General features: G+C 43.4%; 1 protein-coding gene across 10 annotated transcripts in view; it reads right to left on the bottom strand.

The window, feature by feature from the left end:
- The window catches only part of MAP7D2 (MAP7 domain containing 2), a 96,428-nt gene that overhangs the window by 25,824 nt on the left and 46,068 nt on the right, over positions 1-24,536 (bottom strand). For 2 of the 10 annotated variants that reach the window (XM_060182912.1, XM_060182917.1), the window contains exons 2-7: positions 23,383-23,460; positions 21,571-21,734; positions 11,052-11,163; positions 10,118-10,216; positions 6,927-7,037; positions 1,791-1,921 (exon numbers count right to left, since the gene is read on the bottom strand). In XM_060182912.1, the coding sequence (XP_060038895.1) occupies positions 1,791-1,921; positions 6,927-7,037; positions 10,118-10,216; positions 11,052-11,163; positions 21,571-21,734; positions 23,383-23,460 (695 nt within the window). Of the gene's footprint in view, positions 1-1,790; positions 1,946-2,849; positions 2,973-6,926; positions 7,038-10,117; positions 10,217-11,051; positions 11,164-21,570; positions 21,735-23,382; positions 23,461-24,536 lie in introns of all 10 variants that reach the window. The other 8 variants (XM_060182916.1, XM_060182918.1, XM_060182909.1 and 5 more) reach the window with 7 other exon arrangements.

The raw sequence follows: 24,536 nt of genomic DNA, 5'->3' as shown, positions 1-24,536 counted from the left end.
TTTTTTAAAAAAAAATTTAGGTAAGTTAGAGAAGGTGAAAAGGCAGTGAGAGAGTCAAAGAGATCACAGCACCAAAGCTTGCTTCAATGAGATGGGGGCTGGGCTTGAACTTGGGCTGTGAACATGCCAAAGCAGCACACTATTCAGTAGAGCTGTTTTGCCAGCCCTATTGTTTTAAGATAAGTCCACACATCATTTGACATTTCTTAATTCTTCAGGTAAAGCTCAAATCCCCTGCCCTTGAGCAAGAATTGGTCGTAGTGACCTGCTTTTAATGAACAGTATATGGTAGAAGTGACATACCAAATATCTAAAATAATGGCAGTCAGAAAGACATTGCAGGTTCTCCTCTTGCTTGTCTCTTGATCTGGGGGAAGCCAGCTACCACGTTATGTAGACAATCAAGTAGCTCTACAGAGAGCTCCATGGGTCAGAGAAATAGCTCACAGGGCAGGGTGTGTACCAGTCCATATGTGCAGTCTAGGTTTAAATCTCAGCAACCACATGTGAGTGCCACAGCACCAGGAGAAATTCTGAACCTGTGATGTCTATGCTTCTCTTTCTTAGAAATAAAAAAAAAAATCAGGTAGATCTGGAAGTGGTGAAGTCTTGACTTCACCAAAAAAGAAAAGGAAAAAAGAGAGAGGTCGATGCAGTAAGACAAAGTGAGTCACCCTGGAAGAGTCCCAGTCAAGCTTTCAGGTGACCATAGCCTGGCCACCATATTGACTGTACCCTCATGAGAGCCTCTGAGTCAAAATGCCCAGCTAAGCCTCAATTTATGACTTGGAGTAAACAGTGATGAAATGAGTATTGATCTTTCAGCTACTAATGGGGTAAGCTGTTATGCAGCAAGTAGTAACTAACACAAACAGTATGATACATATAATTTCTAAAGAAATAAACATGAATGTGGATATCTCTCAATACCTATTTCACTGAAAATGTCAAGCGTGTATGAGAGCTGAGTTATAAGCTCAATTCCAGTCTCCTGTAGAGGCAAAACTGGCTAAAAAAAATCAGACATCCTCAAGGAAGCTGAGAAAGAACACTTAGAATGCTCCTTGTGAGTTTTCTTCTCTGGAGGGAAGGCTATAATGGGGACCAGGTCTTCAGGAGATTAATGAGTCAAATGAGGGGGTCAGGCGGTATAGCACACTGGGTTAAGTGCACATAGCACAAAGCTTAAGGAACTGCACAAAGATCCTGGTTTGAGCCCCCAGCTCTCCACCTGCGGGGGGGGGGGTCGCTTCATGAGCGGTGAAGAAGGTCTGCAGGTGTCTATCTTTCTCTTTCCCTCCCTTCTCAATTTCTCTCTGTCCTATCCAAAATAAAATAGAAAAAAAATGGCCACAGAAGCACTGGATTCATAGTGCAGGCACCAAGCCCCAGCTATAAGTCTGGAAGCAACAAACAAACAAACAAAACACACAAATAAAAAGTCAAATGATGGGCTGGGGAGATAAGCATAATGGTTAAGCAAAAAGACTAATGTCGGAGGCTCCAAGATCCCAGGTTCAATCTTCAGCACCACCATAAGTCAGAACTGAGCAGTGTTCTGGTGTAAAAACAAAACAAAACAAAACAAAACACCAAACACAATGAAAAGAAAAGTCAAATGACTTTTCAAAGGTGGGATGAAATTATAAGCCAAATTCACCCCTTGAGTTGTCCCTGGAGACAGACACATAACTCTCCACCCACACCCTACATTCAAGTACAAGCAATGCTACTGAATGCTGCTGCCAGACAGTCAATCTCAACCAGTGAGTAAGCGAGCTTAGTACTACCTGTGTGGACTCCATTCCTGAAGGGGCTCCTTTCCCAGCATCCCCTATACCAGCTGGAATTATGGTCTTCTTCCTCTCCAGATTCCGAGTGGGAGAAGATTTGTAGGCAGATTTAAGAGGACCAGCAGGAGCTAAACGAGGACAGGTAGGGGATACTAGAGAGTTACAGAATAAAAGGCAAAGAGACAGGGAGCACAGGTGGAAAAAGCAGTGGGCAGGGAGTTAGAAAGAATGTATTTTCATTAAAACAAGACATAGACAATCCACACCTTCAAAATCCCATCATACTTTCTCTAATGTATCAAAATGGACAGGATCCTGAAAAGTCCCACATTCAAAGTGCAAGAGCTTAGTTTATTTCAGGGCTCCAGTTGAGACTTCAGAGACAGAAAGGCCTCACACTTCCACCAAAGGGCTGGATCACCTGGGGTAGGTTACTTAACTATCAGACATCCATTTCCTTGTAAGGGAGCTCACATGATCATCCCCCAATAAAGACCCTGGCTGGCAACATTTCACACACAGCAAAATCACTGCTGGGGACATGTGTCCTATGTGTCTCCACTGAGAGAAGACAATGGAAGTGGTGCCTGGTCTTTCATGAATCTTCTTCTATGTACTTTTTTCTTTTGTTGACTTTTTTATGTGCCCCCCCCTTCTGTCTATGTGGCCTTTGCTATAATATGTCATTGCTGCAAGTCTTCCTTGAGAAGCATTGACACTGGGGGTTCCTCACTCTCAAAATGGGGAGACTTCCTATTTCCTAGAAAGTCTGTGTATATTTGGGATATAAGACATAGACCCTACTATCTCTTTATAAAGTCTACTAACCACCATAGCTCATGAAATAGATGTATTCTTTTCTAGCTAATAGACCCAGTCATAAAGTAATTTACTTACCTCTGTGACACTTAAAAGAAAGAAAACACAGCAGCAACAAATCATTGGTGAGAAACATTATTAGCCATTGAAGATATTTCAGAAATAGGAATCAGAAATTCAGAAATAATACCGCTTTTCGAATTTTCCTTACTGTCACCAGTTTGGCCTTTTTTTTACCTGAATAACTGGCCTGCTCAGGGAGCATGCGTGTAGTTCTGCTTCTGGCTAAAGAGGCCTGTGTGGGTGTCAGCAGTCTCTTAACAAGAAAGGACTCCGTGGTACTAAGGAGCATGTGATGAGCTGAGGGATGGAATCAAATAAAAATTTTAAAGAGCAAAATTAAAACAAATCAAAATAAAATGTTCAAAAACAACAATAGATGGTGCAAAGTAACTTTTGAGTTGCAGAACAAATGTGGAAAATAAAGAATGGCTTCAAAGTTGTAAAAGTAAAATAAAATGAATGATGGTGTGTCATTTAGACTCTGAGAGAACACATTAATTTTCCATGGTGCTAAAGTTGTCCAACATGCTGTTAGTGTTACCTGTGCCACTAGAAGAGAATAAACCCATCTCCTAAAACATAATATGGACTCAAGAAGTCATTTGTTCAACAAGTAGCTCTAACATTGAAAATTATTATTTCTATAAAAGACTTGTTTAAAGTTCTCTGTTAAGAGATATTTCATAACATCAATTTGCTAATGTAGTAAATATGTATGTTATCATACATACCCCATACAAATAAAGGCAGAAATTAAGTAAGAAAGAGAAGAATAACAGACAACTGATTATTAGCTTTAATGGTATTAGCTATATTCATAATCTAAAATTCAAGTGTTTGAAATGTCATTTTGATGTTTTGTGAAAGCACTATATGGTAACAGACTAACTTTTCCATTACTTTGCTTTCTTTGGATACCTAGTAATCAGTAAATAGGTTTGGGATTCAAAATTTTCAATGTCTACTCCACAAACAGATAATTCAGTTGTCAACAGTATATTGGGCTGTCAGAAAAGTCATGACATGTTTTTCTATGCAGAAATGCCTCATGAGTTTTCCAACAACCCAATATAATAACATACTGATTACCTTCACATAGTAAACAATGCAAGTCTAAAGTTTCTAATCATGTGAATTAATAAAAACATATGGAATGTATTCACTAATGAACAGCTACCTTGAGTTAAGAGTATGCAGGTATTCTCTCATCTAGTTCTTAATGAGTTCAAGGCTGCCACTGTTAATCTATGGACTTTATCACAGATCAGCAACATTGACACTTATGGGATCTCTGGAACAGAAAACTTTTCTGTGCTAGAGGTACAATGTCAATGCCAGTGAAAAGTAACCAGGAAAGCATACTAGCTTCTTCAAAGTCACAAATATCCTCCTGCTCACCCTGTGTTAATGAGGTGACATGTTAAGTTGTTTAATGAGGATGTTCTGAGGACTACATTTAGGCAATTCTGTATGAACTTCAGTGTATACTTACACAAACGTGGATGGTAGTGACTACCACATACCTAGGCTATAAAGAGGTCAACTTCTCTTGTAAATGCAGTCTATTATTGACCAAAATGTCATTACATGGTACATGACTGAGTTCCATTGGCACCCAACACTTTAATGCTGCTTTAAAACATGCATTCAATGCACTGAGAGTTTCCCTTCCTCCCTTAGCTTATATGCTCTAAAAATCAGAAATCCCAACTTAAAAATATTTTTTTTATTTTTAAATATTTATTTTATTTATTTATTCCCTTTTGTTGCCCTTGTTGTTTTATTGTTGTAGTTATTATTGTTGTTGTCGTTGTTGGATAGGACAGAGAGAAATGGAGAGAGGAGGGGAAGACAGAGAGGAGGAGAGAAAGATAGACACCTGCAGACCTGCTTCACCGCCTGTGAAGCGCCTCCCCTGCAGGTGGGGAGCCGGGGTTCGAACCGGGATCCTTATGCCGGTCCTTGTGCTTTGCGCCACCTGTGCTTAACCCGCTGCGCTACAGCCCGACTCCCCAAAAATATTTTTAAAGGTTATTTAATTTAATTTATTTATTTTCCCTTTTGTTGCCCTTGTTGTCTTTTTATTGTTGCTGTAGCAGTTGTTGTTGTTATTGATGTCGTTGTTGTTGGATAGGACAGGAGAAATGGAGAGAGGAGGGGAAGACAGAGAGGGGGAGAGAAAGATAGACACCTTCAGACTTGCTTCACCGCCTGTGAAGTGACTTCCCTGCAGGTGGGGAGCTGGGGGCTCGAACCGGGATCCTTACGCCGGTCCTTGCACTTCTCGCCAAGTGCTCTTAACCTGCTGCACTACTGCCCAACTCCCTTAAAAATATTTAAGGTGTCTATCTTTCTCTCCCCCTCTCTGTCTTCCCCTCCTCTCTCCATTTCCCTCTGTCCTATCCAACAACAATAATAACTACAACAATAAAAAAATAAAAAAAATATTTTTAAAAGAAAGATTTATTCAGCCACCAAGTTGCAGATGCTACCATGACACCAACCTGACCTCCCTGGACAGGCAATCTCACCAATGTGTCCTGGAGCCCCACCTCCCCAGAACCCTGCCCAGTAGAGAAAGATAGAAACAGGATGAGGGTATGGATCGACCTGCCAATGTCCATGTCCAGCAGAGAAGAAATTACAGAAGTCAGACCTTCCACCTTCTGTACATCATAAAGATCCTGGGTCCATACTCCCAGGGGGAAACTTTTAATGGAGGGCAGGGGATACGGAACTCTGGTGGTGGGAATTATACCCCTCTTATCCCACAATCTTGCCATAAATTATTAAATCACTAATAAAAAAATAAAGAAGTTGTCAAAAAAATTTACTTATTTATGTGAGGGGAGGAGGAGGGGGGAAAGGTAAAGACAGACAGACAGACAGACAGACAGAACACTGCCCAGCTCTGGCATATACAATTCCTGAGACTGAACATGAGGCCTCAGGGATACAAGTTTTGTATTCTATTGCTGACCAATCTTTCTGGCCCTAAATTCCAACTTACATTGACTTATCCAGGAATCCATGAGAAAACTGGCAGCTTTTAAACTATCCATTTCTGAACATGACTTATACACATTATTTCCTACTTCAAAATAGCATGTCAGAAAGGCCACTCACCCTTTCTTCCCCCCTTCCCACCTCCCCCCCCTTTTTTTTTTTGCCTCCAGGGTTATTGCTGGGGCTCAGTGCCCGAAGTATGAATCCACTGCTCTTGTGGCCATTTTTTCAATTTTTTGACAGGACAGACAGAAATTAAGAGGGGAGGGGGACTGCAATGGGGAGCTGGGGACTTGAACCAGGATCCTTGTGTGGGTCCTTGCGTTTTGTACCCCTTTCTCCCTTTTAAAAGGCTCATATTAGTTCTGGACTTGAAGAAAGAAATAGGAAGACCCTTGGGGGCTGGGCGGTAGCACAGCGCGTTAAGTGCACATGGTGCAAAGCGCAAGGACCAGCGTAAGGATCCCGGTTCGAGCCCCCAGCTCCCCACCTGCAGGGGAGTCGCTTCATAGGCAGTGAAGCAAGTCTGCAGGTGTCTATCTTTCTCTCCCCCTCTCTGTCTTCCCCTCCTCTCTCCATTTCTCTCTGTCCTATCCAACAACAACGACATCAGTAACAACAATAATAACCACAACAATGATAAAACAAGGACAACAAAATGAAGAGGAAAAAAAAAAGGCCTCCAGGAGCAGTAGATTCATAGTGCAGGCACTGAGCCCCAGCAATAACCCTGGAGGCAAAAAAAGAAACAAAAAAAAAAGAAACAGGAAGACCCCACAATGCAAACAAAGATAATAGCAGAGAGCGCACACACACACACACACACACACACACACACACACACACACACACACACACTGCCTTATCAAGTCTGCTGTTTCTAGCTAATCAACTATATCAAATCAATAACTGGGCAGTGACTTTAAGAGTCACATCTGCCCACTGGTTATTAATTCTGCAGAATAAGAAGCCCTGCGTTTGCTGGGAAAAATGGAATAGATTCTCTCAGAACAGGAAGAATATTCACTTATTCCTGTTCAACAGTCGGTGTCTAAAGAATGTGCCACTTTTCCAAGTTTCAGTAGTGAGGCGCTGCGGCTCTCAAGTTCAGACCACACAGCCACGATAATGGTGGTATGTACAGGAGATTTGAGAGAGGCTCTCACAAAGAACAGAAGAATGACATTGAGATGCTCACACTAGGAAGAAGCAAACGGGAGAGACCAGGTCTACATGTTCACTTGCCTCGATCTGGGGAATAGGATATTGCCGCAGTGGATGAAGACAGGCGCTTACTCATGGGAGGCTCCGTCTGCTTTGGCAAATTCATGGTTGATGTTGAAAGTTTGTCACATGCTGCAGAGAAATGCATTAAAGATGTTGGTATTCATACCACTGTAGACCAAGAAACACATATCCCTCAACATACTTCCTGTCCTCATCCACATGCACCATGGCACTGTGCATGGCCTATTAGCCACTTAGCCTAACTCAAGACAACAGGCCTCAGAGGCCATCAGCCTGAAGCAAGAGCTTCTCTTCCACTCCTGTTTTGTGCTACTTCACACTTCAAGTTCAATGTTCAGTCTCACTCAACTGCTCAACTACAGCCATGAGCCAATCTCACCAGCAAACCATTTCTTGGAATCTAGTGGTTTTAAGTGGAATCAGACCACATAGAAATAAAACGAAGCTGAGCAGAGACTATCGACACTAGGAACACAATTTATGGCTGGTATGTGCGAACTGAAACCCGATTTTCTTGGAAGTTATCTCTCGCTCAGGTTGTAGACAGAGGTAGTCTGAATTCATGGGGCTGTATATAAAGCAGAAGGCTGTTGTGATTGGTTTCTTTCATCAAGAGATGGGGTCGGAGGAGGGTGGGCCCCGGAAGGGCTGCAGCCATTTCATTCTTTTTTTTTTTTTGCCTCCAGGGTTATTGCTGGGGCTCAGTGCCTGCCCTACGAATCCACTGCTCCTGGAGGCTATTTTTCTCATTTTGTTGCCCTTGTTGTTGTGCTTGTCGTAGCTGTTATTGTTGGCATAGCTGCTGTTGTTGGATAGGACAGAGAGAAATAGAGAGGAGGGGAAGACAGAGAGGAGGAGAGAAAGATAGACACCTGCAGACCTGCTTCACCGCTAGCGAAGCAACCTCCTGCAGGTGGGGAGCCGGGGGCTCGAACCGGGATCCTTATGGCAGCCCTTGCGTTTTGCGCCATGTGAGCTTAACCTGCTGCCTACCGCCTGACTCCCAGCCATTTCATTCTAACCCTAACCTTTGTGAGGTGTAGGTGCCATGCTTTTGTTCCCCGTGTGTTGTTTTTCTCGCTGACTTTCAGCGCACGGAAAAGCCATGCCCTATTGCCGCTCATTGTGGATATCCGTTTAACAAACAAAAAAATGTCAGCTGCTGGCTCGCCTGCCCTTTCCAGGAGCCTGTGGTAGCTGCTCACCCGGCCGGGCACCCCGCTTAAGGCCGCGGAGGCGCCCATCGCCACCGCAACGAGTTCGCCTCTGTCAGCCGTGGGGCCCCGGGGCTGATGGTGTATGGCTGGCTACAGGCAGAGAAACTGAGCCCACACCCATGTGGTGCTTCCCTGAGCTGTGGGACTTGCACCCAGGGCTGGCTCAGACATTTCAGTCTGAAAAATAAATAAATAAATAAATAAAAATAAATAAATAAATAAATAAAAAAGAGATGGGGTCTTTTTCTGCCTTTCTCCTTTATTACAGAATAGTCCTTTCTTACGTGCCAGTACTGTCTATGTCCAGGATTTTTCACATGTGATTTGGGGCTCATAATATCCAAGACACCGTTTTATATTAGTTTCTAAATAAAAAGATGCTGAATGGTACCCTGTGCCAAGCAACATTAGTGGCAAAGGAATAAGGAGGAAAAAAATGGTTGCCCTGGCTTCACATAGAGCAGACTGAGCAGTTATATTTTCCAAAGCTCCTACATTCAGCCTATTTTCAAATAAGAGAACCATCACGCCTGACAAATTCTAACCAAGGGGTAATTTTTAAAAAAAGTCTAATTTACTCAAGTAAAACAATAATAAGTTATGTTTAATTACAAGGAAAATATTTAAACTTAAAATGATGTGACTTTTAAAGACTTCTGAGAGACAGCACAGCACTTCTTCGTCATTTGTTGTGTCAGAGACCCAAACCAGGGCCGTGTGAATACAAGTTCTGTGCTCTCCCTGCCAAGACACCTCTGCAGTTGTAGTAATTCTCAACTGTCTCATTATTCTTCATCTGTATTTTTGTGGAAGCAGAGTCTCATGAATGTATGATTTCATTATTTCAGGCTGTCTTTTCCACTCAATGAGATAGAGAGAGAGGAAGAGAAATCACAGCACTGGAGTTTCTTCCAGTGCTAAAATACTTCCTTTGTAGGGCTGAAGCTCAAACCTGAGAAGCACACATGACAAGTCACTTGTCCTACCCAGTGAGCTAGCTCAGTGGCCCATTTTTGTATTTTTAAAAAATCCATTAATGTTCTGTAAAAACCTCACCATTAGAAATTACAAAAAAAAAATATGTATGTGGGGGAATATATTTTCCTTTTCTGCCTCAGATGTTGATACAGATCAGGGTTGCACTGATCTTCAGAAATACAATATTTTGTTCATCACAGATCTTCATTGCTTTCTGAATATACTGTTTTATCTTTATCACTGAGGTTTGGAGCACTCCCTAAATTGTGTGCCCAAGTCAAACAGCGTCTTGCCTCACTCAAGCCAGGGGTAGTTATCAACTCTACCTGGCCCTCTCCACTAAGGGAATGTCAACACCCCCACTACAGCTAACTTGGCCACACAGCTCTACTACTCTGCAATGCCAATCAAGGTTGTCTTCTGTCAAAAGGATACTGGAACAAAGTTTTGATGGTTTGTTCTTGTTCTAGACCCTAAGAATTTCCTAGGCCTGTATCCGAAACAGAGTGCCTATTAGACAGAGAGATGAACTTAAGAACAAAGCTGACCTTCCCCTTGGCTAGATTCCTGTTGTTAGTACTGATCAACTCCCTATCACTCACTCCTTTCCAGCCCACCCCATTCATACCCAGAATTGTGCAGAAAGAAAGGCTTTGGACACTAGAAGTGACTAGAATGTCCTAATTACTTAATGACTAAAACTGATGATGAATGAGTGCTGAAAATCTAAATGCACAGAAATCAAACACTGAAAAAAATTTCGAGGCAGAAGCTGGTAAACTAAGGATGAAATGTCTTCTGGGTGCTAGGATGAAGGCATGCACAACTCGATGACAAAGAAATATGCACGTCATTCACATCTTTAGAAAAAACATACTGAAGGGTCACACTAAGAAGTAAACCGTGAAAGTGCTCAAGACAGACACAGATATGGAAGAAGGTGACTAAAACAGTCATCACAAAATGCCATGGCACGGTGACGCTCAGATATACCGTTGGTCGGCTCTGCGGTGGTGGCAGCAGTCCCTGTGTCCGGAGGAAGGGTGCTGGCTGCTAAACCTAGAGGAGGGGGTGGGGTACTTTCTGATTCACCTACACAGCAAAAGATCAGAGCAAAGAGAGGTAAAGGGAAAAAGTCCTGATTTCTTGCTGATCTTAGTTTCTAATGAAATTAGAAAAAAGCAATTAAAATGAGTTATTGACTTCTTCAATTAAGCATATTTACTGACAGAAGGTTCAAAACACACTACAGCCAAATCTAGAACCTGTATTACAAAGATGAACCCATTTGCTCTCAGAAGAAGCTGGTCTGCAACTTCTGTGTATTAATTAGATTGACAAGCTCACTGGATACAGGCAGGCACTAAGGGAAGGAAGAGTCTCCCCAGAGACAGGCAGTGATACATTTATAACAGCATTGGCAACCAACACCTGAAATTTTAAAGATGAGCATGAACCAGATAATGGCATAAGTCACCTTGCAAAAAATGAAAGGAGTAAGGAAAATTAATAACGAGGAGGGGGAGACTCCAGGCCCTTTCAGTGAGCAGCACTGCTCAACTCTCCTGGTCCCGACGAAATGGTGACAGAGCCTGCTGCCCCTGACTGTCTCTAAAGGCAGATCACCCCTGGGTGTGCCAGGTGGGGCTGCCTAGCCAGGCTCTGCATCCATTTGCTCTGCTTTGCTTTGCCTTTCCCTCAGAACCCAGTTGTTATATCACCTGCAGATCACAAGCATGACAAACACACGGTCTCTGTCAGGATAAATGCATCCCCAGGAAAATTGGCAGTTTTTAACATCATATTCATATCTGAAAAAGGTATTTGCAGATCTGTGCAAAGCATTCCCCTGGGATCCTGTGGGTGCAGGCATGCCCACCATCTCCACTAGGGCCCTACAAATCGAGTAGACGGGCCCCACACTCACCGTCACGTCCTCCGGCCCCTGAAGGCAGTGATGGTCCCCACGAGCACTTCTTCTTCATCTCTAGCTGCTGCGTGCGCTCCAGGGACCGGCGCATCATCGCCTCTAGCCGCTCCTGACAGGCCAGACAAGGGAGAGCAAGATGAACCTCTGAGCCTCACAGCCTGCCTCAGAGCTGGGGTGAGCTACCCAATGGGGCTCTGTGCTCAGCATCTGAATCTCAGGCTCTCTCCCTGCCACACCAGCTCCTTCTCAGGGGTGGGGAGTAAACAATGAAGCTAGTGCAGCCTTCCAACCCCAACACCTCCTCCCCTCTAGGCCCTGATTTGTTTAAGAATAATGCCAGACAAGCATTAACTCCTTGAGGCCTGTCTCAAGTCCCCCTTGGCACCATCCAGCAGAACAACAATGGCTGTGCTCCAGAACCAACTGCATCCTCTCTAGCTGAAACAGAAAGCATTCACATATATATATATATATATATATATATATATATATATATATATATATATATATATATATATATATATATACACTTTGTGTGTCTAAAGGTACAGTTAACCCACCTCCTTCAGTATTGCTTTATTGAGAGAATGTTGAATTACAGAGCTACCACACCAGGGCACATTTCCACATAACCCCAAGACATCAGTATAGCTTACCCTCCCATCAAACTTTTATCCTTCCACCAGAAGGCACTAGATTCCCAACCTTCCCTTAGCTCTCCCTTCAAATATTTTCTTTTGAAAGATATTTATTATTTGCTATAAAATTAACATTCAAAAGTCAGTGGCATTCCTCTATGCAAACACTAAGTTAGAAGAAATTGAAATCCAGAAATCAATTCCTTTTACTATAGCAACAAAAACAATAAAATATCTAGGAGTAAATCTAACCAAGGAAGTGAAAGACTTGTATACTGAAAATTATGAGTCACTACTCAAAGAAATTGAAAAAGACACAAAGAAGTGGAAAGATATTCCATGTTCATGGGTTGGAAGAATTAACATCATCAAAATGAATATATTACCCAGAGCCATCTACAAATTTAATGCTATCCCCATCAAGATCCCAAGCACAATTTTTAGGAGAATAGAACAAATGCTACAAATGTTTATCTGGAACCAGAAAAGACCTAGAATTGCCAAAACAGTCTTGAGAAAAAAGAACAGAACCGGAGGCTTCACACTCCCAGATCTCAAAGTGTATTATAGGGCCATTGTCATCAAAACTGCTTGGTACTGGAACATGAATAGACACACTGACCAGTGGAATAGAATTGAGAGCCCAGAAGTGAGGCCCCACGCCTATGGACATCTAATCTTTGACAAAGGGGTTCAGACTATTAAATGGAGAAAGCAGAGTCTCTTCAACAAATGGTGTTGGAAACAATGGGTTGAAACATGCAGAAGAATGAAACTGAATCACTGTATTTCACCAAATACAAAAGTAAATTCCAAGCGGATCAAGGACTTGGATGTTAGACCACAAACTATCAGGTACCTAGAAGAAAATATTGGCAGAACTCTTTGCCGCATACATTTTAAAGACATCTTCAATAAAACGAATCCTATTACAGAGAAGACTAAGGCAAGTATAAACCTATGGGACTACATCAAATTAAAAAGCTGCTTCACAGCAAAAGAAACCACTACCCAAACCAAGAGACCCCTCACAGAATGGGAGAAGATCTTTACATGCCATACATCAGACAAGAGTTTAATAACCAACATATATAAAGAGCTTGCCAAACTCAACAACAAGACAACAAATAACCCCATCCAAAAATGGGGGGAGGACATGGACAGAATATTCACCACAGAAGAGATCCAAAAGGCCAAGAAACACATGAAAAAATGCTCCAAGTCTCTGATTGTCAGAGAAATGCAAATAAAGACAACAATGAGATACCACTTCACTCCTGTGAGAATGTCATACATCAGAAAAGGTAACAGCAGCAAATGCTGGGGAGGGTGTGGGGTCCAAGGAACCCTCCTAGACTTCTGGTGGGAATGTCAATTGGTCCAACCTCTGTGGAGAACAGTCTGGAGAACTCTCAGAAGGCTAGAAATGGACCTACCCTATGACCCTGCAATTCCTCTCCTGGGGATATATCCTAAGGAACCCAACACATCCATCCAAAAAGATCTGTGTACACATATGTTGTTCTTGGCAGCACAATTTGTAATAGCCAAAACTTGGAAGCAACCCAGGTGTCCAACAACAGATGAGTGGCTGAGCAAGTTGTGGTCTATATACACAATGGAATACTACTCAGCTGTAAAAAACGGTGACTTCACTGTTTTCAGCCGATCTTGGATGGACCTTGAAAAAATCATGTTGAGTGAAATAAGTCAGAAACAGAAGGATGAATATGGGATGATCTCACTCTCAGGCAGAAGTTGAAAAACAAGATCAGAAAAGAAAACACAAGTAGAACCTGAAATGGAATTGGCATATTACACCAAAGTAAAAGACTCTGGGGTAGGTGGGTGGGGAGAATACAGGTCCATGAAGGATGATAAATGACATAGTGGGGGTTGTATTGTTAAATGGGAAACTGGGGAATGTTATGCATGTACAAACTATTGTATTTACTGTTGAACGTAAAACATTAATTTCCAAATAAAGAAATAAATTTAAAAAAAAGAAAGGTAATTGAGAGGCAATATATAGAACTATTAAAGTTCATAACTGATATAAATCATGCTGAGTAATTCACTATGTTTTTGCAATGGCTTGGCTACTATTAAAATGGAACTGAAATAACCATGACTCCTACATTTATTATATTGAATACTTTTTTTCTGTGGGCCATATGCAAGTTATCATGTTTCATCCTTAAAATGCAAATTAATTTCATTAACAAAAATGTTGTAGAAACAATACAAGTAAACTTTACAAAAAAAGAGAGAAAGATATTTATTATTTAATTTGATAGGACAGAAAAATTGAGAGGGAAAGGGAGGCACAGAGAGAAGAAAGGTATCTGCAGACCTGCTTCAGAACTTGTGAAGCTTCCCTCTGCAGGTAGGAACTGAGGGCTGAAACCCAGGTCCTTAAGCACGGTAACGTGTGTACTCAACCAAGTACACCACTGCCTGGCCTTCAAGTAATCTTAAAAAATATTTATGGGGGGTTGGGTGGTAGTGCAGTGAGTAAAGAGCATATGGTGCAAAGCGCAAGGGCTGGCTTAAGGATCCCGGTTCGAGCCCCCAGTTCCCCACCTGCAGGGGGTCACTTCGCAAGTGCTATAGGTCTGCAGGCGTCTTTCCTCCTCTCTCCATTTCTCTCAGTCCTATCCAACAACAACAGCTATGACAACAACAACAACTACAAGGGCAACAAAATGGGAAAAATAGCCTCCAGGAGCAGTGGATTCGTAGTGCAGGTACCAAGCCCCAGCAGTAACACTGGAGGCAATATATATATATATATATATATATGTATGTATATATGTAGCATTAGGGTTTGAATTCAGAGCCTCGGGTTTGCAAAGCACTCTACTCACTGAGTCTAATTTATAAACTTTTAAATGAAAATGTCATTAGAATTTTATTTACGGGACTGAGAAGCTGACTCTGAGACTGCCAAGCCCCATTTTCCCACCTCAGAACTTCTTAAGGGGAACTAAAAACATTTTTGCTAGAAGAGAAAAACTGCCACCAGGCTTCTCTCTTAACAGAGCATTTCTCAAAGCACTTTCCTATGTGGACCCAACTGTTCTTTTCATAAAGGGGCCAACTGCCAGCCCTCTTCCTTGGTATTGGAGGGAAGCTGCTCTAATTTTTTCCCACTCCTTACCACTCCAATGACACTGCAAACACCAAGCTCCCAAACCATACTCCGCGGGAGAGGGTGTGAGGTTGGCTATCATTCTCTCTTGGGTTAAATGAACAAGCAAGCAGAAATAAGGAGGGGGAAAGGCACCTTCATTTCACCCACTAGAAATATAGAAAGGTTACTTAGGGCTGCCTGGATCTATCCCTTTTGTCTACACCAGAGGAATTATTTTTCCTTGTTTCCTTTGTATGGTTTCCTTCCGAATAGTACTTTGCTAAGAGATGGCCTCTCAGGGGACCTGTAAGCAGAAAGGGGATTTTTTTCTTCTGCAAGTCTCAAGTTTGGATCGACCATTAGCTGCATCTGCATTTTTGGCTGAGATTCTTTGACCATGAGTGTGCATTTCCTAGCAAAATCCTGGCCTCGTTACATTTTGCTAGCTAAGCCTGGTGGATGGCTTGGTAAAAGTTGGGGTTTGCCTCAGATCAAATCGATGGGGTTTACAGTTAATGGTATTTATATACTTTTCCCATATTTGGGAGCTACTCTCTTCCCTGATCTAGCTTTTTAGTCCTTTTTACAACTATGACACCATCTCCCCAGACAATAACCTAGGTCCACCTGCATATTAGATGTCAGGTGCAGGTAAAAACTAGTAAAGTCATGGACCCCTTGGAATATACCTAAAATAGACCTAATAGCTTTTTCTAAAACAGAGACCCCTAAATCTTCATCTGCAATATTCTTATCTTTAGGTTCATGATTAGTCAACAATTTGTTCTGCTTTAAATCTCAACTCTTTTTCAGCCACCAGGTTCCAAATGCTACCATGATGTCAACCTGACTTCCCAGGGTAGACAATCCACCAATGTGTCCTGGAGCCCCGCCTCCCCAGATCCCTGCCCCACTAGGGAAAGAGAGAGACAGGCTGGGAGTATGGATTGACCTGCCAACGCCCATGTTCAGTGGGGAAGCAATTACAGAAGTCAGACCTTCCACCTTCTGCACCCCAGAATGACCCTGGGTCCATACTCCCAGAGGGATAAAGAATAGGAAAGCTATCAAGGGAGGAGATGGGATACGGAGTTCTGGTGGTGGGAACTGTACCCCTCTTATCTTATGGTCTTGTCAATATTTCCATTTTATAAGTAAAATTTCTTTTTAAGTTGGGGTATAAGGGAGTGTAATTTATTTACTATTTTCTGCTTGTGAGAGATGGTTAAGTCTTCTCTTCAAAGGAATATGAATATATACAACTGTTTAGTACAAAAATTCTTTTTATAAATTGTTATCTATGACCACCTGTGGCCAGTAGTTTTGTATTCTTTAGGTCAGATAATAATAGTTCCTTGCAGTGCTTGCTAATCCTCCAGCAGAGACCCTCAGACTCTCTTCCTCCTTTCCTTATTTAGACAATGGGGAGACTGTGAGCTCTGAAGCCCAGCCCAGGGTTGGAGGAGACAGTTCTGCGTGAAGTATAAAAGATGGGAGATGGGCAAAGGGGCGCGCTGCTGCCTGACTGCCACTGTTAGTGGCACAACCTTCTGCAAAAGAATAAATGCCTTGCTTCAACTCATTTTTTGCCTTGACATATAATTTTAACTGGATGCCATTTACAACATGCTTGATGTACAGTGACTTGAGGTTAAACAGTATTTCCTCATATGGACTTAATGACATTTAACTAGTGACTTAAATTAAGTACTGAAACCTTTTAATTCAGAGTGAATTTGGAATTGAATGGGAATGAGAGATGCTACATGCCAGAAGAACCTAACAAGACAGTTCCTTATCTACTGGGAGACCAACAAGAATAAAACACCAACACTTGCCACCAGATAGCTGCACATATGCCTAATTATAAGGAAATGTTTATCCAATGCCTACTCCTGGACTGTTCAGCTACCTTTGGAAATAATACTTCTGCCATCCATCCCTAACCTAAGCCCCTGAGCTGCTCCAAATTCCACCACTAGAAATTCATTTTTTCAGACTATATATAGATATGTGAAAATGAAGCTATCCCTGAGAGACAGACACAATCACTTTGGGTCACCTATTTTTGGAGGGATGATAAAAGACAGGTGATAATCAGATTCTATAGCAAGAGGACTTATGAAACAAAACTTATCAAAATGGGTAATTGAAAAAAGTCAAAACAAAATCTGTCTTACTTCACTCTTCCTAAAGCTAAGTCCTCTACAGATCAGTGTTCTCTCTGTCTCTGTCTCTGTCTCTCTCTCTCGTTCTGTTCCTTCATATGATAGTATACAGAGAATCCTAGATTTGGAATCAGGAGGTATGGAGCCAAGTCCTACGTCTCTCCCTGGCACTTTAGACCTGTGACCTTGAATCAATTATTTAGCCTCCTCATACTTCCATTTCCTCACCAGAATCTAGGTAATTTTAATTCCATCATCAGCTCACTCAAGTGTAGAAATAATGACCAACACAAGAAGGCCTTAACCACTGATACCTGAATTTGAAGAGGGAAATAATAGGGCTGTTTAGAGCAGTGGTTCTCAAACTTTAGAGAGCTTGCATCAGAATCCTCTAGAGGGCTTGTTAAATGAGTTCCTATTCTACCAGTCTGGGTGGAGCCTGCTGAGAATTTGCATTTCTGAAAGGTTCCCAGGGACACTGGTTAGAGGAGAAGGTTCAGTCTCCACAGAAGAACTGCACCAATGAATATTTGAGCTGCATACTGCATGCTGCAGTCCCTGCCAAGTCCTGGCTCCCCTGAGTAGCATCTGATGATTGACAAAGAATAGAGAAAGGACAAGTCAGACGCTTGTCACAGAACACCCTCCATCAGGGAGAACTGGGCTCAAAGGAAGAATGGAGAACTCCACCCTCGACAATGGCTGGAGACCTACCTGGATCAGGAGAAGCAAGGCCAAGGTGACCTGCTGAGTAGGCCCAGTGAGGTACCAAGCCACCAGATAGGCACAGCTAAGCAATGCCTTCCTGTGGATAGCTGCCAGTGGCTTTCCCAATGCCCTTGCTACATGTATTCTGGGAAGGATAGCATGGCGACAGGCCCCTAAATAGTCCTCTGTGGGTCTCTGCAGGGGTCTTTCTCTCCAAACCAGAGTCCACAGTTGGCCAGAAAGCCCTGGGGTTAGCAAGATCCTCTGTCAGTTAATATCCTTTGAGAGAAACCAGCTCTCAGCTTGGTGTTAGGGAAGTTCAGGAATTTCTCATTTTCCACTGGGCCTGATGGCTTTTGTCAGAGATGAAGTAATGCGAGTATAAGAAGTGACGATGTGTCAAAACCAGTTGTAAAGAGGCTTCACTTGGAAGTAGGCCTTTACTGATTGTTTCACCTGAGGAACAGGGACCTGGATTTGCCAAGTCCCACTTCTCAGGCGCTACTCAGGAGGCAGCCTCCCCCCCCCCCCCCGTTGGGAATGTGTGTGCATTTGTGCTGGCAGCCCAAGCCAGGGAGATGACACACTTGTTGCAACAGCTGTGCGGCATGTAAGGACTAGAAGACCCTACTTCGAGGAAAAGGCAGCTTCCTGTGAGACAAGCTCCAAGCCAGGTTTCAAGTGGACATACGAGTTGCCAGCACAGGCTGATCAGCAGCTCACCCACACAGACAGGAGGAGCTACAGAGAGTGACCTCACAACAACCTTCAGGAGCTGGGGCAGGTATGTGGAGATATAGGGAGTTAAAGATCAGGTTTGGCTGGCAACAAAGACACTTTCTGTAAGCTACAGCAGCAAAATGGGCTGCACAGAATGAACCAGCTTCCTGCAGTGGCTTCTCTCTGGTGGACAGAGACAGACTCTAAGAGGATGAACTTAAATCTGGCACGGGGGGGGGGTGGGCAAAAGTGTGCCACAGGCAAAGTGGGTAGCAGTATACCCTCTCCAGAGCTCTCAGCGATGAGGTCAGGGCAGAAGAGTGCCTTTGGGAAAGGGCTTATGCAGTGTAGACCTAGCCACCCTCTCCAAAGATGGGACAAAAGAAGGCCAGACTGGCTTGTGGTAAGCAGGGCACCAGTGCAAATGCAGTGAGCAGGCTGGCCTGTGTTTAGAGGCCCTGAGCTTCAGCCAGTCCCCTGGGCCCAGCAGGTGGCAGGGGGAACCTGCTGCTTGAGCTGCTACATAACCACAGCAGGGCCAACTCAGCCTGCCCTGCTGTGCCTGCTTGGGGCTCCATATTGCCTGCAGTTAAATGGCACCCCTAACCCACAGCAGAGTGTGTGTGTATGGGGGGGTGGTGGTAAGAAAGCACAGAAAGCAAGCAGAAAATATTGCAGAAACAAAATCACCAAGACTCAGCTAGATGAGGTCAAACCATCTAGCCTGACCCTCCTTCACCTACAAGATAAAGAACAATTTGACAGGGGGAGCCTCCAAGGTGGCCCCTGTGACACTGTAGGAAATGTCTCCCAGAACTGCATGGTGTTCCCTTCTGCAAGTGGCAGCCACATAGTTTCTCTGTATCCAGAAATTTCAGAAGATGTCAGAAATCAAAATGGACAGAAGAGGGAGAAAAGCTTTAAGACAGGGAATGAAGGAAGTTAGAAAATGGGCAACAAGTACACACAGGTCAGAGAAGAAGGCATCTGTCCCAGGTTACTGAAATAACCTTTCGTATTATAGCTTTTTTTCCTGGGCGGGGGGGCAACACTGGTGGTGCTATGATCCCTTCTAGGCAGTTGTCTCTTAACCTTTATTCAGTCAAAGCCAGACAAGTTATTGAAGGGGGTCTAACAATTCTGAGTAATTACTCTGGGCTAGGTGCTTTGCTGAGCACTAGCAGAAACATCATCTCTTTCAATTCCTCTAACTTCAGGTTTGGGCTGCAGTCAGCAATGGAGACCACAGCTAAGACCCTTGCCAAGATCCACATTCTGTAAGATGCACAAAGAGATTATCATTTAAACAAGTAGTTTTTGGGTAAAAGTGAGCCTGTGTGTATGCGTGTGTGTGTGCATGCGTGTGTGCACACTTGCATGTTCTTATGTGCTTTTAGAAGATCTCATGAGAGCAAGAGAAAGGAGACTAGTGCACCCTCAGTCTCCACTCCAGCATATGGGGTGCTGGGGAATAAACCCAGGCCTTACACATATAAGTCCTGTATGTACTCTACCTGGTCACTACATATACTTTGTAAACTTAACAAAACATAAAGGGGTAAAAGTACATAGTGAGAAGCTATTCAAAGTTTTCTGAAAAATAACGAACCTAAACAAACATTTCTATATCCTATAGTGTTGGTGATTTCCAAACCATAATACCGTTCATACTAAGTGATGAGTCATTACACTTTATGAATAAAAAATGATCATCACCTGATACAAGGCTAGGATTACATCCTTAAAATAGAATTGTTAAGAAAATCTATACTTCAAATCTGCTTTCTACATATATTTTTAAAATTTAGTGATACAGGAACTCTGTAGGGGTAATTAATTACATTCTATGTATTTTAAAAAAGGTAAATGGAGGAAAAAAGATGATTAAATCAAGAAAGCACTTTAAATTTTTCAATATACCAATATCTTTGTATTTGAGGGTAGGTGACTGGATTTTCCAGCATCGAACAAGAGAATCGTGTTGTTTCCCCCTTACCCAAATCTACACTGTTCACAGCCCCATATCCACAACCTCTCTGAACCTTCAGCAGCGATCATCTCTGAAAGACTGGAGACCTAGTCTAACCTTAGACACTGCCAAATCCAAATCCAACACACTCACTTCAGAAATAAGCAAACCAAGGCCCAGAGAGGTCACTCAGCAAGTCAACACCTGAGTCATGCTACAAAGGAAGGCATCGGTGCCCACTGGGAGCATGGCTTAGGACCACAGAACTGGGCGGGACATTCAGATCTAGAGGGATGCAGAGGTCACACAGGCACCTAAGCTAATTATGGGCCCCAGATCACATCAACTCGTTGGGGTTTACAGTCAACAATATTTATACCCCTTTCCCATTTTAGGAAGCTACTCTCTTCCCTGATCCAGCTTTTTGGTCCTTTTCCCAGCCATGACATCATCTCTCCAGAAAAATAACTTGTATCCACCTGCATATCAGATTTCAGGCTCAGGCAAATACACACACACACACACACACACACACACACACACAATTAGTATAGCTACAGGCCTACAGGCCCTTCAAAATATAACTAAAATATGCCTACTAGCTATCGACAAAATGGAGGATCTCCCAACACTTCATTTGTACTATTCCAGTCTTTAGGCCCATGACTGTTCAACAATTTGTTTGGCTTTGTATGTTAACTCTCTTTTCAGCCACCAGGTTCCAGATGTTAGCAGGATGAGACTAGACTTCCCCAGACAGACAACTCCACCAATGTGCCTTGGAGCTCGCTTTCCCAGAGCCCTTCCCCACTAGGGAAAGAGTGAGACAGGTTGGGAGTATTGATCGACCTCTCAACGCCCATGTTCAGTGGGAAAGCAATTACAGAAGCCAGACCTTCCACCTTCTGTATCCCACAATGACCTTGGGTCCATACTACCAGAGGGGTAAAGAATAGGAAAGCTATCAGAGGAGAGGTTGGGATATTGAGGTCTGGTGGTGGGAATTATGCGAAGTTGTGTACCCCTCTTATCCTACAGTTTTGTCAATGTTTCATTTTTATAAATAAAAAAGAAAAGAGAAGAACTGGGTGGGACACTTGGATGCCCTGAGCACCACAACCAACATGAGAGCTCCTGAAAGGACAGGGGTAGGAAGAGAGAGGAGGCCCCAGGGTCTCACCTCCTCCTCCCGGAGCTTCTGCTTCCTCTTCTCTTCTACAGCAGCCCTCTTTTGATCCTCTCGTTGACGCTGCTCTTCCAGTTTCCTCCAACGCTCCTCGATTTGCTTTTCATACTGAAGCCTGGCTCTTTTCTGTTTCTCCAATATCTGCTGCTCACGGGCAGCTGGGGGAAAAGGAAAGTGTTAGAGCTATGCCATTCCCACAGAACCCTGCGTCATTTGGACTAAGATCATTATAGAGAAGTAGGAACAGAACCAAAAACAAGAGTCTAGTGGGATTCTAGGCTGTACTGACAGAAAGGAAGGGTTCTAGCTTTCTGCTTTTTAGTGGGGTAACTCTGGGAATGGTAGCCATTTAATCTCTGTCCTGGTTTCTTCCTCCATGAATGGGGACAGTGACATTTGTGACATCACGGGGTCATAAATATTAAACAAGGCAAGGCATGGAAGTACACAGTGATTTATTTTTATTTTATGAAAGAGGGAGACAAGAGTGCCACTACAGCACATGCAGTTTTGGTGACTGAAGCTGGGGTCTCATAACATGTATAGCAAGTATTCTAGCCACCTCCCTGGCCACTCATTGCTGTCATCAACACAGACCTGCCACAAAAGGCTCAGTCACATACCGGCTAGGGAAATGAGAGTTATAAGGGTGCATTCATTCAAAACCATGTGAGCTGGGAGTCAGGAGATAGCTCACCCTATAGAGCATGTGCCTTATCATCTATCAGGTCTGTATTCCCATCCTAGCAGCACATGGAAGCACCACAAACCAGGGGAAGCTCCATGAATGGTGGAGCAATGCTTTGGTATCTTTTCCTCTCTCAAATAAAAATAATAGAGAACAGCTGGCTGGGAGTGATGGTATTACACACATGTGCAAGACTCTGTAGCAGCTAAAACATGTGTGCTGTGAAAGCTAATCAAGGGGGCAAACACACAAATAAAACTGGCTTCCCCCACAAAACATTAACTAAAGGGGTGGAACTCCACTGGGCGGGGCAAGGTTGGGCGGGGGTGTTGTCATTGTAAGGTGCAATGCTTCAACTGACCAGCAGGAGGCAGCCAGGAGAAGAATCTGAAAGTTAACTCCATGGAAAACCATTGTCTATGTACCTCACAGCATGGGGGGGGGGGAGAGCACATATCACATACTCATTTATCTGTAGCATGCAAGAGGCAAGACAGCCTTTTTTGGTGGGCTTCCTTGTCCTAACAAAAAATGTCTTCAGTGCTCAGTTCTCAGTTCTCCTAAGGATGACCCTTCTGGGTGGCCCAAAAAGAGAATCTGCGTAGGCATACAAGGTGGTGGTGTGAGGGAGCAGGGCAGTGAAATCACCAGCCTCTCCACAGACCCAGCACAATGCCTCAAACTGCATAGGCTAAATGAAGAAATGAACTGTTCTGAGATTTAGCCATCTCTCAATAGGTCAGTCATCCTGGAATCTTTGAGTTCAACAGCAATTGCCCTAGGTCTCTTCCTGTCAAGTCACATACTTCTTTTTTAATTTTATTATTATCTTTATTTATTTATTGGATAGAGACAGCCAGAAATTGAGAAGGAAGGGGGGGTGATAAAGAGGCAGAGAGATAGAGAGACACCTGTAGCACTGCTTTACTTGCAAAGCCATCCCCTTGCAGGTGGGGACTGGGGGCTCAAACCCAGGTCTTTGCACCTTGTAATATGTGTGCTCAACCAACCAGGTGCACCACCACCCGACCCCAAGTCACATACTTCTAAGGATCATCAGAATAGATACAGCCATACCTTCACCTCCCTGGACCTAAATACCAAAGTGTACAACTTACCCAGACACTTTTCTCTTTCTTCTCGTCTTTCTTTAGCGAGTCTTTGTCTCTCATCAGATTTTAAAAACCCATCCATACCTACAAGAGATAAAACATAATGAAATACTTGATCACCCTTTCCCTATCAGCTGGGCCTTGTCCACCACCATCATTTGTCCTGGGGCCGATGCTTCGATACCCACCCACCATACATCCACAGCTGCTCCTGCCACAGCCTCCATATTCACCTGCCAACATGAGCTCTAGTGGCCCCAGGATCACTCCCCGACAACTACTCTCTAGTTCTCTGTCCCCAAGGGATCAGAAAGTGCAAATAATAAAGGCCAGGCAGTGTGGAAAGAACCCCCTGGTCAACGACTACACTGTAAACGTTGGGGGGGGGGGTTGTGGGAAGAAGCCACCAGCTCAAAGGTCAGAGCCTAGGGGAGAGGCATAAAATCGGACACGGTTTTGGCTATAGAAAGTGAACATTCTACTTTCTGGAAGGAACTAAGAGTGCTTAGAGCCACATACAAACTCCTAGGGGAACACTGAGAAATACAACACTCAAGTTCAATCTCAAGTTCTGTGATGTTTGATCTGCTGCCAATCTCAGTAGTTTAGAATCACAAAGAAGGAATATAATGTACTCCCACTTATTTGTCACTTAAATATCTATGCAAAATGAAATGGAACAGCTCGTTCCCTGCTCAATATCCTGGGCCCAGCAGCTCCATCCCAGCAGCCCATCTTCCGCAGGTCTCTACAGGTTATGTTCATCATGGTCACTTTAGGATTAAAAATAATTTGAGTCAGTGAAATCGCTCACTTGGATAATGGTGCTGCTTTGAGCCTACCACCCCGCCCCCCCCCTTCCATCATACTGAAGGAAGTTTCAGTGCTATGGTCTATCTCTCTCTCTGTTTAAACCTCTTTTGTCTTCAAGACCCCAAAGTTAACCAGACTGCATAGTGCTATCTTTACGTATAGTTGGCAGAACGTTGGTCTCATTCTGCTTGTCTCTGGGGGTTCTCCTCTAGCTCAGTCTCATGGTTGCCAGCTCATTGACTGTCTCTCCTATTTACCCCAACACACGTGCACACACAACACTGAAAGACAGGCACACGGTGGAAGGGGAACAGAGTGAGGAAACCAGGTTTTTCTTTTCCTTTCTT

Source organism: Erinaceus europaeus, chromosome X, assembly GCF_950295315.1.
Source record: "Erinaceus europaeus chromosome X, mEriEur2.1, whole genome shotgun sequence".
In the NCBI taxonomy this organism is placed as follows: Eukaryota; Metazoa; Chordata; class Mammalia; order Eulipotyphla; family Erinaceidae; genus Erinaceus; species Erinaceus europaeus.
Note: the sequence above shows the minus strand (reverse complement) of the source record. Positions and strands in the feature narration are given on the sequence as shown.